The sequence below is a fragment of the Zootoca vivipara genome, chromosome 4, assembly GCF_963506605.1.
Source record: "Zootoca vivipara chromosome 4, rZooViv1.1, whole genome shotgun sequence".
In the NCBI taxonomy this organism is placed as follows: Eukaryota; Metazoa; Chordata; class Lepidosauria; order Squamata; family Lacertidae; genus Zootoca; species Zootoca vivipara.
Genome location: NC_083279.1, coordinates 39,446,490 through 39,462,233, shown reverse-complemented (window position 1 = coordinate 39,462,233; position 15,744 = coordinate 39,446,490). Strand labels below are relative to the sequence as shown.

The 15,744-nt window shown below is 38.5% G+C and overlaps 1 protein-coding gene across 2 annotated transcripts in view; it reads right to left on the bottom strand.

Moving 5' to 3' along the window:
- CNKSR2 (connector enhancer of kinase suppressor of Ras 2) overlaps positions 1–15,744 on the bottom strand; it is a 144,177-nt gene that overhangs the window by 69,974 nt on the left and 58,459 nt on the right. For both annotated transcript variants that reach the window (XM_035115478.2, XM_035115480.2), the window contains exons 7-8: positions 12,233–12,292; positions 7,553–7,621 (exon numbers count right to left, since the gene is read on the bottom strand). In XM_035115478.2, the coding sequence (XP_034971369.1) occupies positions 7,553–7,621; positions 12,233–12,292 (129 nt within the window). The remainder of the gene's footprint in view (positions 1–7,552; positions 7,622–12,232; positions 12,293–15,744) is intronic.

The window sequence follows — 15,744 nt, the reverse complement described above, 5'->3', positions numbered from 1 at the left end:
CTCTATTCTGATTATGATAAACAGCGGAGTATACGGCATAAAATTTTGGTAGCTAATTAAAAGATCCATATAATGTTTAAACCACTGCTTACCCTGTCCACATTTAATGTAAATAAAAAATGAAGTCGATGCATTGTCCACTATAAGGAATGCCCTACATTGTATTTATGCTTTCTCTAAAATTAAATTTTTAATATGCAATACAACACGTAACTCTTTAGATATCTCTGTAGGTGTTAAAATATGGAACCAAACAAATAACAATGTAACCATATATGTGTTGACTCAGAAGTAAGCCTCATGAGTTGAATGAGACTACTCCTCTGTAAGTTTATATAAGATTGCAGCCAAAGACAATTTTCAGAAGCACTAGGTGCAATCTATTTTTGTATTATGGTCTATTTAATGTAATTTAATAATGGTCAAAAGCAATACTTTTAAGAATAGATGCAGAGTTTTCAAACACAGTATAATTAATATGAATTTTTATTTATTTATTTGCAAAAGTGCTGCTAAATTATGTGAACTTAAGTAACAGGTGTGTGTGTTAATCATAAAGCCCTGAAGCATATATTTCTTGAAGACTTCATATGAGTAAGGCTCTCACTTTAAAGGTTTCATAAAAAGCACCTGATTTTAAAAATTAAAAGGAGTACTCAAAACTTACTTAATTTACAACATTAAAATGCAATTTTGTGAATATACTCTAATAGCAAAAGGTCCTTTTAAGCTGGAAGCTTTACTGACCCAAATGTTTGACTCTGTCAAGTAGTACGTGGGTGTTACCTCTGACTCAGGATGCATTACTCACGTTACAGTTGATAAGAGGCAGAGCCTGGAATGACAGAGACACAGAAGTTTAGGGTGAAGAGAGTCACAGATTCCAAGTCCTCCTCTTAGGCATGATTGTGAAAAATGCTTGGAGTCGGAAGAGCCTTATATATGAATCATAACTTTAAACTGATCAATAACTTAATTCTGAAAATATAATAGCTCTTTTAATAATCATATACTGTAATTGTTTTCCTTTTACAAAGCCCCCTGTATTTATACACTTAACATCCTAAACTTCTTTACTTGGAAATCCGATCAATAGCTTTCACTTTCATATGATTATACCTAGGATCACAGGCTTCAGACCATGTCTTCAAATCACTTGCAAATTTTTTGAACAGGATTAACTTTAATCACTTATGGATCAGATGTTCTGTTTGGGCCTGGTGAAAGGGAAAATGGAGAGCAGCAATTTAAATAAATAAATAAATAAATCCCCATTTTAAAATGTTCTGGTCATAGCCCAGGCAATAATGGGCCAGATTCACAGAACCTCAAAATTAGCCCAAATATACTTAAAACCTGTGGGGGGGGGTTTCTTTCCCCCACTAGCGAGTGTAACTTATTTTTAAATAGAATATAAATTCTAAAGCTGTTTGTGATACAAAGTGGGCTTAACTGTTCAAAGAAGAAATTGGGGAGGGGAGAGGCACACCTCTTCTAGGATCTACTGGGCTTGTGGGACTGAAGTAGGCTTTTGAAATATAGCCAGTATTTAATTCCTCAAAATGGCTTGTGCTTATTCAGGAGGAATGTTATCTTTCTGAGGGTGGCATAATACTATGCTTCATCACAAACTACTCTGAAAACACCCTAGTTTCAAAAGTGGTTTATATAAGACTGCTGTTTGAAAAGCACTAAAAAGAAAGCATAAATGGAGATGCAGAACTAGTTGTTTTGTTTTGATACATTGTAACCGATAGTTACTCACTGGTAACTAGGCAATACAAGCTACAACATTCATCCTAAATTTTGAACATTTTGATTTTATTTTTCCTCCTGCTAACACCCTGCACTTTGTGTGGCATTTTGCCTGAAGAAGAGTGCTGGAGAGCTTGAAAGCTTGCCTCAAATTTGTGATGTCTTGGTTAGTCCTACAAACAACTGTGTTTCAACTGTTGATTTTTCTTCTTCTTCTTACAAAACAACATATCCACCTTTCTGTTTTAGTAAAAGTCATTGCAGACTGCCCTGAGCTGCTGAGCTAGGGGAGAATTACATTCTTCACTATAAGTGGACCTCTGAGACAGAATGTAAATTTCATAATAATGATAATGATGCAATGATGACTAGGTCACACATCTGTTTGGTATTAATTATTTTATACTGTTCTTTCCCTTGTGCCAGTATCACCTGCACTGAGAGAATCAAACTGTTTACTAAGATGGGATGACAGAACAACCACACCCACGGTGTGTGTGTGTGTGTGTGTGTGTGTGTGTGTGTGTGTGTGTATGCATGCTATAGTAACAGGTATCTATAAACTAAGGTTACTTGAACTTAGTCCCCCCCCCATATTTTGGGGGTGGGGGCCTGCCTCCCATGTCCAAAAAAACACAGAGGCGAAGCTGAGAGCCAAGTGTGGCACAGCTCCAGTGGCCAGCTCCTTCTGCCAGGGACAGGAAGGAGGGTTAAAGCAGCCTCCTGCCGGTGGCAACACCAGGAAGAAGCAGAGGAGGAGCCATGTAGCCGTGCAGCTGCCGCATTCAGTTCCACCCACAGATCTTCCCAACATCCTAATATTACATGTGCAACCACTGCTCCCGCCCCCTTAAATCACCCTCACACACCAGCGCTTCTGCTTGAACTTGGCACAAAAGAATGGATGGCTCTGCTCTACTTACCAAATGCAGAATGATGCTTGTTCTGAACTGTGATCATTCATATCTGGAGCTGTCATTGTTTATTCCTTTACAAGACTAGGCTTACATCTAAAACTAGGCCTAGTTTGTTCCATACAGGAAAACCTCTAATGGAAATTCCCTTTGAGCAATAAATCCCTTGAGTAATTGGACTACAAAAATAGCCATTTTAGCGGGACTGGGAGACATAAAGTATTTTGTATCAGAATGGACAAAACAAGTTGCTGGAGAAGATTGAAAACAAATGTGGAAAGGGACTCTAAAGTTACAGGGACTCTAAAGTTACAGGGACTCTAAAGTAAATGGATAACTCCAGGCCTGGAGTTCCCCACCCCGATTCACCCCAATTCAAGATGATATCCAATATTAGTCATACTCAGAGAATCAATCCACTGTAATAAGTGTTAAGTATCTTATGTCCTTTGCTTCTCATCGGTCTACTCTAAGAATGACTTAGTTGGATCTCACCTTCAGTTGTTTTACTTGGTTGAACAAAAGGTTGATCACTGATCAGTGAACAATCCAACATGCAATGTATGCAGTTTTATTGAATTAAATAAGGGCAGGCAGGAAATGTTCCAGCAAATACAGATTGTAGCCCAAAGTCCACTGAGTTTATCAAATATTTTGATGACTGTTTCTTCAACTGTTGTTGCTACAGATTGCATTGTTTCATAGTAAACTGAAGTCTGAATTAGCTATAACATTGTTGCAGCATAATCAATGCAAGATTCATACATTTTCTAATATTATTTTTTATACTTGGAGGTAGTTTGCACTGCCACACCATCATTAATTCATAGCAATAAGCAGAAAAACTAATTTCTGTATTGTTGCATACTATTACTGCATTAAACTAAATTATACACAATTGACAGAATATACCTTAGCTATGTATTACATGGGAATTATTTTATAATTAGGCAGAACTTTAACTAATTCAAGTGTATAAAATCTTTCAATTCATTCAGCTGCATATCTGGAACTACAAGATAAATTCAAATAACTACTATGACCTCTTGCATGCTAACAAGAATCAACTAGCTGATTCCTTGATGCATCCATCTTTTTTTAGGCAGAACTTTCAGAATTAATGATAAGGGTTTTGCACAGAACTTTTCCTAAGGGCTACACATGTGGTTCACATACATTGTCAGTGATCCTCAGAAAACATTGAAGGCAAGCCATTAGTATTATTCCAATGTAACAGATAAGGATAGCTGAGATAGAGGCTCACTTAGTGAGTTCATAACAGAGCTGAAGACTAAACTGGAAACTTCCAACTGAAAGCTTACATTCTCAACCATTATGCCACATTCAGCATATACAAACTGATGCACAGTTTGCAATTGTGTGCAGTTCCGAAAACCTACCGTATAGTACAGCTTATACAAGGTATCAAACTATTTGTAGTGCAAAACTGACATTGGAATTAATCTTTAGCATTTGTATCTAAACTGATATCATTCCCTTGGCAGCAAAACAGAAATGATTTATTGTAAGAATAATCTCACTGCCATTATAAACAAGAGCATTGACTTAGGGGCCTATTGGCCTCATGGCGAATGGATCTTCAAGTTAATACTACTGCAGGGACTCGGTACTACAGCAGCTTCTCCCCAGTACTGCTTCAATTGTACTGGCTTGGGGGCTGGAAATGGGCTATATACAAGGCAGGTTGAAGGAGAAGTATTCTAAGTCTAAATCTTAAAATCACTCAGACCTGTTCTGCCCTTATATGTTGGCATAATGTTATGTTAGTGACAGAGGTGGTGCAAGCCAAAAGAAGCAAAGCAAAGCTTCTGAGAGCAAGGCAGAGCCAAAATACAAGGCAGAGCCCCCTCACTTCCTTCTCCTTTGTCCACACCATCACAATGAAGTATAGAACTGCAACCAACTCTGCACTCAATCACAGAAAATCCACAACAGAATATAAATCCTTAAAAACAGATTCCACAGCTCAGATGACCAGACACTTGGTATCACATCTAGCCTCGTGTCATATACCATTGGAGGGAACTTTGGTAATTGGTACTATGATAAAATATTACACTTCATACAAACAGCCTGGTTTCAGAACAAGTAGAGGAAGAACACACTATTAATGCCACTTATCTCAGGCCCCTTACAAGTACTCTGCTGCAGGACTGTCTCTTCCACAGCAGGAACTTCTGCTCTATTATGCCAACTGGGGATACAAGAATATATTCCACATAGATAAGCAAAGGTGGTGGGAAGAGAGAAACTATTTCTCTAAATGTGACGGCAGCATATATCTCCCCATGTCTGCAATATTGTTAACAATAATTTAGTTAAATTGTGTGGCATAATCAATGCTTCTTGACTCATCAGGTAGCAGCAATGTTTCCACACAGGACACCAAAAACATGCATTCTTCACAAAGGGGATAGGCTAGAGGTTATCAGCCATCAAACATTGATAAATGCCAGGCACTCCTCTTCAATAATTGTATGGCTACTCAAAAACTAATGTACCCTTTTGCATTTCAGGAGAACAGCCTGGCCACATGGAGCAGAACAAGTAGGCACTGAGCAAAGCTTTATACTACAGCTCCCTAATGTAGTTTTAGTGATGAGTCTCTCCCAACCTCCCCAAAACAGAAAGAAGTTCAAGGAGGAACATGGATGAGTGCATAGGTGGCAGCTCTCTCTCATTGATGCTCACCAGCCTCTACAGACTACATATTGTAGCTACCGACCATTACTATCACTCTTGGGTCTTGATGCAGTCCTCCCAACAGCTGCAAAGACATTCCCCTCTCCCAATACTATAAAGAACACAAATGAGCATAGCCCTGAGGCAGCTATTGCTTACTAAATCAAGTCTGAAGCAATACCCAATAGAGGGCTTTCTCCAGATGTAAAGAACAGCTTCAAAGGAGCAATATCTTGTCATCAGGGAAAGAAAGGGTTGTACACATAAGTGGAAATAGGCATTCAATATACATCTAGTTTGGTCCTTGGGGACTGCATATGCTTTCAAGTGCGCAACGTGGGAGACTTTCTCCCAGGTTTTCTAGTGGGTCATAACTCGGTGGTACAGTATATCCTTGGCATCTCCAGGTAGGGCTGGGAGAGAGAACCTTGCAAGAAACCCTGGAGAGCTATTGTACTACTTGGGCCAACATCCTAAGGACTTCCTATGTTCTTCATAGAAAACGTCCTACATTTGACACATATACTGTTCCACAGAGCTAGGACTAGTCAGGCAAACTCTTTAGTCCCAGTTGAATCTGTAGACTGGTAGCTGTTGTTGAGTACCTAGAAGCTGCTTTAGGGAATGTGTAGTGTGGGTGTGGATTTCGACCTGTAAGCTTCTCCACTTTTGCATCTAACATGAAAGTTAATACCAGGCATGCAAAAGGTGAGCTTGGTGTTGGTGGGGCCCAAACATGCACCTCTTTTTTCCAGCCTGCTTCTCTATTCCTGTGGGCTAACTGGCTTTGTCCTTCAAAAAGTGCAGCTGTGACTCCTTTGTTGTGTGTCCTGGCTATTCCCTGACAAACTACTCCTTTGCCAGACATAACTGATTTTTGGTGTTGTTTTCCTCAGTTTTGATATGTTCTGCAAAACACTGAGCATCAACCTTGCAGAATGGTAAGAAAAACTATGCCAAATTAGCTTCACAAGTTTATCTATTTGGATTTTACATCCCTTAATAGATAACTATAGTTAAGTTCATAGCATTCATAGCCAATCCATTGTTCTTTACATTAGATGTTAAAGACAACTGCCTTACATTCCTGCAATGTTATCTAAATATCTTGCCCAACTCTCTTTGTAAAGAATTGAAGTATTAGTCTCCAACTTGTTAAGACAGAATTTCTCACACTGCTGTGGCATGTATATCCTACCAGTGCAATTTCCCATGGAGCTGAATCTCAACTTGACTCAGCAGACTGGACATAGAAATGGCCAGAGAAAAGTTCAAAGACCACTTAAAACATATTTCGCTTGCCTTTCTCACCTTCAGGAGGAATCCTCCTACTAACAGCTTCTCATAAAGAGGGCACTTCAAGACAGTTGCTATTGTGCAGGTGGGATTCAATGGCAAACCTATCCCCCCAGCCCCGCAAGTTAGACTTTTTGCAGTAAGCAAAGTGATGGTTAAATAAACTGGAAAGCATGGAGTAACAATCGCTTGATGTGATGTTTTAAACCTCCCCACAAACAAATCAGAATAGAATGCTCAATGAACAGGTCATATAGAAGTAATCAGGGAAATTTCCCCCCACAACTAATGTCCATCTGATACTTTACTTCTCAACCAGAGAGGTGCCCTCCATTCAAAACAGCAGCACAGTCTTTCTCATATTGCCAATTGGGGTGCAATGAGTGACAATCCCAGAATCTATCCCATACCCTTCCTAATCTAGGTTTTTGCACCATTTAGACTGTGTAAAGAAATCCCTACAGGAAAAAACTACATGTGACACAGTAAGATGTCACATTGGGGGAAGGGGGGGAATTAACAGGCTGCAAGGGGACCACAGTGCATGGGAAGAGTGCTTAATCCTTCCATTCCCAACCGTGAACCCAACTAAAATTGCCCTGCCTGTGTAGGAGTCCTGTAGTCTTGCTCAGGCCTCATGGAGAACTTATTTTTTGTGGCTCTGTTTTGTTATCCAAACCACCTAAATTTGCTATTAGTAAATATTATGAGAAACTGGCAGTCTTACACGCATTTCACTTCCACACTACTTATTTTTTAGAATACACAAAAATTACAGAGTCTTTTTAAAATCTCTCATGCAAAAGCTACTAAAACAACACATTTTAACATGTGCTGCTGATACACCATCATCTTCAAGTGATACAGAATTCAATCATACCTACCACAGTTTGGTGGTTAACTTGGATCACTTCATCTCCAGCATGGATTTTCTTACACCGATCTGCAGGTGACTGAATTTAAAATAAAAGAGATGATAAAGAATACAGTCCTTACTGGCTATCATCTCTCCTTTCGCAAAAGCAAGATTATTAAGCTATGCACTCTGTGTTAGTTCTCTATGCTGTATTTATATTTTCCAGGAAGTAAAATATTTCTCGTTTTCAACACTACAGTCCTGGCAACATATATAAGGCTTCAACTGGAACAAGTTATTTGCATAGACAACAGCTCAGTGAGCTACTATGGTAATAATAAGGGAGTGCTCTAAGGTCCTGTGAGTGTGCTGGGTGTCTTGAACTTGTGATGGAACAACACCAGACTTCCTCAGTGAGCCTTAAACTTCTAGAAGAGGACATAATCTGGGTCAAATAACACAGTGTTATTCCTCACTGAGGAATCATGGGTTGGACTACAAGCATCCATTTCCCAGTTATAAATGAGACATGCAGCATTACTTCAAGCCAGAGAGGCACACTTCATGTAGCTTTTTCCTCAAGATGAATGGGTGTGGGGCAGTACTCCCTCTTGCTACCAGATACAACCCCCCTCGTTTTCCTTGAGGGGGGCTGCAAGACAAGGAGAGAAAATACAAACACACTGAGTTTGTGTGTCCACTGAGTACTCACAAAATCTCTAGAAGGGTTTTGTGATACAAGCAGGGGTAGTGTTCAACTATTCTGACAAGATGCCACCAAAACAGCTTCTCTGCCATTACTGATCTTTCCCTAGACTGCATGGTGTGTGTTTGTGGGTGTTGAAAGTCCCGGTGCACTTTTAATTCAGGACAGATATAGAGGGCAACCATGAGTACTGAAAGTGTTCCCTAGAACATGCATCCTGAATCATTCAAAATGACAGGAATTTTACAAAGATCCTTGAGCTCATAAATTAACACAGAAATGGTTCCCTGAATGTGGTAAGTCTGAAAACCACTCATGTAGAACATTCAATGACTTAAAAACAAAACTCTTCCACAAGATAATGACCCTGACTGCTGTGCAGTTGAAGCTTTTAAGCACTCAGTGGATCAGCCCCTCATGAGAACCATGGGATCTTGCAAGGGTGGCACGAGAGGTTGACTCCTCCCTTGCTGCCCCAGGTCTGCTGTGCCACTGGACAAAGGTGCTCTGTGTGCAAGGGCACAAAGAGTGGTGATCTATGGAATACACAAAATGTCCCAAATTCTCACCCAACTGCAATAGTTTTAAAGATAATTGCATAATATATTTATTTGGAAGTTTAATAAATCATTTCCCAGTGCACAGACACTCATTTCTCTTCACCACAGACAACCCAGAACACCAGGAGTTCAATTTAAGTACTATGATCAGAAGGCATTTATCTCAATTCCTACTTCTGTCCTCTGGAAGTTGGAAGATTTCTAAAAATTTAGTGATAATATAAAACACTGTAGATAGCAACTGGGCAAAAGTTAAGCATTTTAAATCAATGCAGCTTAAATTCAGGACGGACTGACTCGGAAGGATACAGGTCAAAATCCAGAGAAAATAAAGCATTCCCATGGCCAATTGAAATGAACGGGACTAAAGCATGCAATAGGGTTCTTACTTCTAAAAATTGTGGGGATATCACACAGTTAGAGAAAACTTAGTCCATCATTTGTACAAGTTTTACTCAATCTGCACTGAGTAGAACCAGGAGTTCTGAACAAACAAGACCCTTTTTATTTTCAAATTATGCATGCAAGTAAAGCAACAAAGGAGAGGCATTATATACTGCATGAGAAAGAAGTGGGATATATCTTCTAAAATGGCACATGCCACACACATCAAAAAGTAAATGTAAGGTTGGACACTGTTATGATCTATGTCGTTTGCAACCCTCAAACCCTCTAGTGAGATTACCACCACTAGGTTCAAGTTGTTTGAATGTTTCACAATATTACAACTGATCTTAAAATCTAGTAACATACATTGGCTATTATTTTGCCAATACAGCACACAGTAGTCACGCTCATTCTAGGCCCATTGGAGATCCCAGGATCATGGTTTAGTTTCAGTTTGTGTGGTCAGTTTCAGTTGTTGCAGCCTGATGCCATGGATAGGAGCCTGAAAGTGAGGGTGACTATATGCTGTCTTGATCCTTGCCCATCAAGGCTAATAAAATATGGCAGGAATGGACTGACTTGATTGATGCAGAGAGTGGTTGTGTCTTTATAGAAGGGAGTTATCCCCACCACTCTGAAAGAGGTTATGGAAAGCCATCTCTTGAAAAAGCCCTCCCTGGATCCAGGGATTTTAGAAAACTACTCTTGAATCTCTAATTTTCCCTTCTTGGCCATGAGGTAGGATCTGCTTCACCTATTTTTATGGATGTGTTGTTTTTTAGATTTTTATTCACATGCAGGCAAAGTACCATTTGTATGCTGATGACATGTAGCTCTATCTATCCCATCTGAATTGGTACAGGCTGTGAAGGTGTTGGATCAGTGTCTGAAAGCAGTGAAGAGCTGGATGGGGGCCAGTAAACGAGGTTGAATACTGTTATGAAGGAGGTGCTATGGTAGGTGGTTCCTGTGTCTGGGAATTAGGTACATCATCAGGTCTGGGAGGGAATGTACTCTCCCTCAAAAAGAGGTTTTGAGTACTGGAAGTACTAATGGAGTAGAATTCAGTGTCACAATATTACAAATTTTCCATCTGTTCAAGTATATCACATTACCAGATAGAACAATTCCCTCCCCTGCACACTGTTCTGAGGGTTCTCCTGACCATCACCATCCTGGAGCCAATAATGGAAAGGGAGAGGGAGCAAAGCCTCATGGTGCAAGTGGTTTGTCACATGAATCCCAGCTTGCCACTGGAGTCTCTAGTGGCTTCTGTGGCCAGGAGAATTATGCCCATTTTAGGATAAACTACCATCTACAATTGTTCCTGGAATAGAATAGCCTGGTCGCAGTTGTCCATGCTCAAGCGACCTCCTACTTAAACTACCGCAATGGGCTGAATGTGGGGCTGCTCTTGAAGAAGCTCTAAGCAAAATAATCACATTGAATTTAATTACACTGCAGTAATGATATTTATTAAGGCAAACTAGAAACTACTTTACATTTCCTCCAAATATAACTTAGCCGTTACGGAATAAATGCTTTTAATATTTATAAAACAAGGCAAGTAGTACTATATATTATTATTTTTTTCCAATTATTTTGCTCTGATAACACTAAATATTAAATACCACCAACAGCATCCATCTATGGACTCATTCTAAAAATGTATCAATATCTGTGCAGATGTTTTATTAAGTGACAAATTATGTTGATAGCAATACATGGAAAGTATTACTATTATATTGATACCGGTCACAGTTCAAATAAATTATGTTTACACATATGGGAGATTATTCAGTTTAACCATATTATTATTATTCAGTCTGACAATACAAATTGTTTCAGCAGAACTATGGAAGGCTGTAATTGTTCATATTGTTCTGCTCCACGCACATTAGCAATTCACTTATAGCCTCAACTAAATTTGCAAGAATTCAGACCTATCATTGTGATTAGTCATGTTGATTAGATAAAGAGACTGATCAGGGGATCTTGTTAGTCACTGTGATGTGACTTTCATCCCAACGGAAGCTTCAATCAAGGCAGTTTCAATGAAGTTTTTACTATAGAGAAGCAATGCAATTGTGTGAGCATGCATGCCAAACTGATACAGGATGGAGTATGTTACTAGTTTACTAACATGCACATTAAGTACCAGGAATGCAAAGGGTTGCAGCATTTCGGTGGTGGGCTGTGCCCCTAACCTACAGTAGAACACCTGTTGGAAACCCTCAGGTATTTTCCTGTGGGAAACTGTAGTGGCAGGAGCTTTCCAACTATAGTAAACAATCTACAAACACTACTATTGGTGACTTGAAGTTTAATAGGATAAGCATACTTCTGGTGAAGTATGGGAAGAAGAATTCTATGGTTGATTTAAGAATGTCAGTGGAAATTCTATTTTCAGATATTTTCAGCAGTTTGAGTTTCCTTCATAAGAAGGTGGGTTCTGTCCTTTAGAGGAACCTAGAGAATACCTCTCATACAACACAAATGAATAAGCGCAGGTCTGAAAATGGCTACTATATGTGTAGAGATGAATGTTAGCAAGAGAGACTATCGTTTCTCAGACTCTCATTAGTTGGTCTGGTGACATTACATATATTTTTATAAACGAAGAAGACATGAAGGAGTGTGTGTGTTGCTTAGATGGGATATTAACTTATCAGCTTTTAATATTATTTGATTTCCAGTAAAAAATAATAAACATTATTCGATAGGAAATGTGTTTATTGCACCACAGCAAACTCTAGCACAAAATCCTATCCGAATTAAGACAAATTTCCTTTAATTCACAACAAGGTATGAAGGCGATACACATTTTCCTCCCTTGAACAAAGTCCAGTTTATACGCATTACTGAAGCTAACTTTCTCACAACTCTAGCCCAAGCTCTTTCAAGCTGTTCTCCCACGTGCACTCCTTCCTTCCCCAAACATGCTCTTGATCCTTTGCAGTTAATACACACGTACGCAAGCAAAAGGGGCATCATAATCCAAAGTTTAGATTAAAAATATGTTTCAGACTGCAGCAAATTTGATAACAATACTTACATTTTCTGTTGTTCCAGTAATTACATGAAGACCATCATATGTTGATTTAATGTACATACCCTAAGAAAAAGACATCATGGGGAAAAAATTGTAAAGTTCTTGCAAACTATTGCCATCCAATATAAATGTCCCACCCATCTAACATCTCTCTAACAGCATTTGAGTAATACCACTAACACATGCCACTGGAATACCAAGTGTTTCTGTCAGAAGAAAATACATGTAAATGCCTTTTATTTGTTGCAGCAGGTGTCTCTAGGTGCAACTCATTTGTATGCAATGGCTCACAATGTGGATTAAGAGGTGTCTTCATAGCACTGTAAAAATATTGTAGTGACATGGGGAAAAAATCCCAATCCACATGGCAAGACTGAAATGAACTATGTCAGTGGAGCTATTTAAGGTGGGAACAATTTCATATTCACTGACCTCAAGTGTAAGGTTATAATATGAACATAACCAGAGAAAGTGTCAATTTTATAAGTAGAATCCATAGGCATTCCATTATAACACTAAACACAATCCCTTGAAAAAGGCAAATCCAGGGTAGTATTGAATCAAAGCACATCCTGTGCATAGTGCATACAGATTTACATATTGAACTGTAAAATCTTGGGGGGGGGGTCCACAGGAGAGAGTACAGTGCCATTGATCTAAGATTTGAGATGCCACAATTTTTTAAATTTCAAAGTCTTCTGAGTTAATAATTAGAAACCAGCTCAGCTGACCAAAACATCACTACATGTATTTATCAGTAACATAAATAGTATAAACTCATATTGTTTAAAATCCAATATTTTAAAAGACACATTGTAATTCTGAGATACTGAAATAGTGACTATATAGTCGAGAATTTTAAAACAACTGAAAACTTTAAAAGCAATTCAGCTAAACTGCAAACCTGCAGAACCTGTGAGCCTTCTATTTACCCACTAGATCTACAAATAAAGTAAAAGTATTATTCTGCAAAAGAAGGAATGTATTTTGATCAAAGAACTATATATAGAATTTGTATATAACCAATTCATACCTGCTGATTAATACGGATCACAAAGATAAATAAAATATGCCCAGTTTTAGAAATGGTACATGAACTGAGGCCTCTATGGAGCACATGAGCTATATTTTTATGACCTAGGGCATGTTTACATGTGTTATACCACTGGTTGAATACTAACCTACATCTAAGGTGCTTTATGGATTATCACATTCAAAAATGTTCTAATCAAGTGGAATTAAATAGTTGCTGGGAGAAGCTAAATTCCTCTATCGTACTATTTTTCCATCTTGTACCACACAATGTGGACCACATGCCCCAGGATATTTTAGTTGATCCTCTTCCACTTTTACAACAACCCATATGATATTTTCTTGATGAGGGCAATAGTTTTAATGGTCTTCTGCATATTCACATTATTAGACCACTGCATTTATAAATGAAATCTTGTTTTCTTTTAGTTGTAGAAAGCTAATTGGAGCAGGGCAAGGCCCTTCTGAATCCTTCTAAATGCCTCCTTTAGGCACTATCCAAAATAATCTCCTGATGAATTTAGGTTGTTTCCCAGAGGCTAGTCAGTAAATGATGCTATTCCTGACCAGCTTTGCACAGCGTATTATGGCTCCTTCAACAGTGCTGTCTGTATGGTTCAGCACTATGGTAGGCGTGCATTGATGGGTAAATGTGGCATTAACTCAATCTTTCACCTTCTCCTAGTCCATCTGGAGGAATTTTTCCATCTGGGTTTTTTCTTTGAGGGGACATATTATGTGGATTGTGCATTACCCACGTGGTGTTCGATTTCATTTTCAGCCTTTGAGCATTTCAGTGTGTTTTTGGAGTAGGCTATGAGGAGGCAAACTGCATTTTTTTGACACTGTGTACAATTTGGATGGTTTCCTGTTTGTGAGCCTGGCTACAACTGGGTCTTTATGATGAAATAATTTGCTTATTTGCTTGACATTTTGGGTGTACCACTTGCTAAAGAAAAAAAGGAGTGTCCTTCACCTGTGATTCTCTTTCTCAAGAAACATTCAAGGCAGTGTACAGAATAAAATGGGGGGGGGGAGGATAATGGCTATTCTACTTCCATTGCAGAGCACCTATCTGAAAGATTACCCTTTATCATTTACAATGAGGAGCCAGAAGAATTCACAGAAATAGCTCCCCTGTTTTTATAAAAAAAGATATTCAGGACCTTACAGAGCCTGAAAGCTTTAATCCATGAAGAGATGATGGGCTATAAATGTAATTTTTCTATGCCATCTACTAGCAGCATCAAAGACAAAGGTAAATTTCCTACAGAGTAACTTCACTGTCACTGAAAAGTAGAGAGGATAAATTGTGTTCAAACACAAGCATGCCATATCCAACCACCGGTTTCTTTATGGAATTAAAATGACAGTAAAATGCAATATACATTCTAGAACCTCTAAAGATTTTACAGCAAAGGCAAACCTCTCTGCAGGATGAAATTGATTTTGCTACTATTACTGAAAGCATTCTATTGTCATGGCAAGGCTAGCCTTAATATGGGAATGAGGGGCCACCTCAGGCAGTACATTTTAGGTGCTACTACAGCTTTGATCCAGCCTTGTATCAAATGCTAAACTCAAGAAAATGGAGTCTTTTTCCAGCAGTATTATATTGATACTGTTTCTTCAACTTGTCCTTTTTCTTTTATTCTTCCTCCAAATCTGTACACCGTCTGACCTCTGGTGGCTTGAATGGGGCAGGGGGAGCCATAGTACTTTATAGCTATATAGAGCTTTGGAGTCTTGTCAGCCTGCTTTGCACAAGGGACCAGCACTAATGAACAGAAATCCTTTTAATGTAAAAATATCAAGTTATAACTAGCACCAATAAAGAGCTGCTAGATTACCTTTAAGAAGCCTGTGTCCCAAAACAAATTTCTTGCTTTTACTTAAAAAACAACAAAAAATAGACATTTGGCTGCTGATTGTTTTCTGAAACAGTACACATAAAGCAAGGAAAATCCAGAACTCAAAACAAGTTAATTCAACATAGCTGAAGATAGTACATGTATCAATTTTCATAGTCATGACATAAAACACACCCTTTTCAGGTAAGTAGCCACAGACCATTTTATGTCATTACTCTGAAGATAATAAGGGCATAAATATGCAAAGATGAGAAATGTCAAGCAAATTAGTCCACTCTAGGGAGACAGAACACCTAAAGCATTCACTGAGCAGAAAAGGCACAGGTGGGAGGATGCACTGCAGAAGATCTTCCTTGAAGCACAGAGGTTTACTTTATTTCCAAATATTAAAAGAAAAAGCTTCAAAACAAATTGCATTATTCAAACAAATAGGATATAAGATGTAACTATGTTTAGACTACCTTTTTTTTCTAACAGTCATTTAATGAAATAAAGACAATAGCTTGGATATTCATTGGTGTTCAACACAGTAACTCCTTATGTCCATTGAAGAAACAGATTCAGCAGAAACTTCCATTGGAGTAGGGAATGGTGCAGGATTTTTTGTGTGGC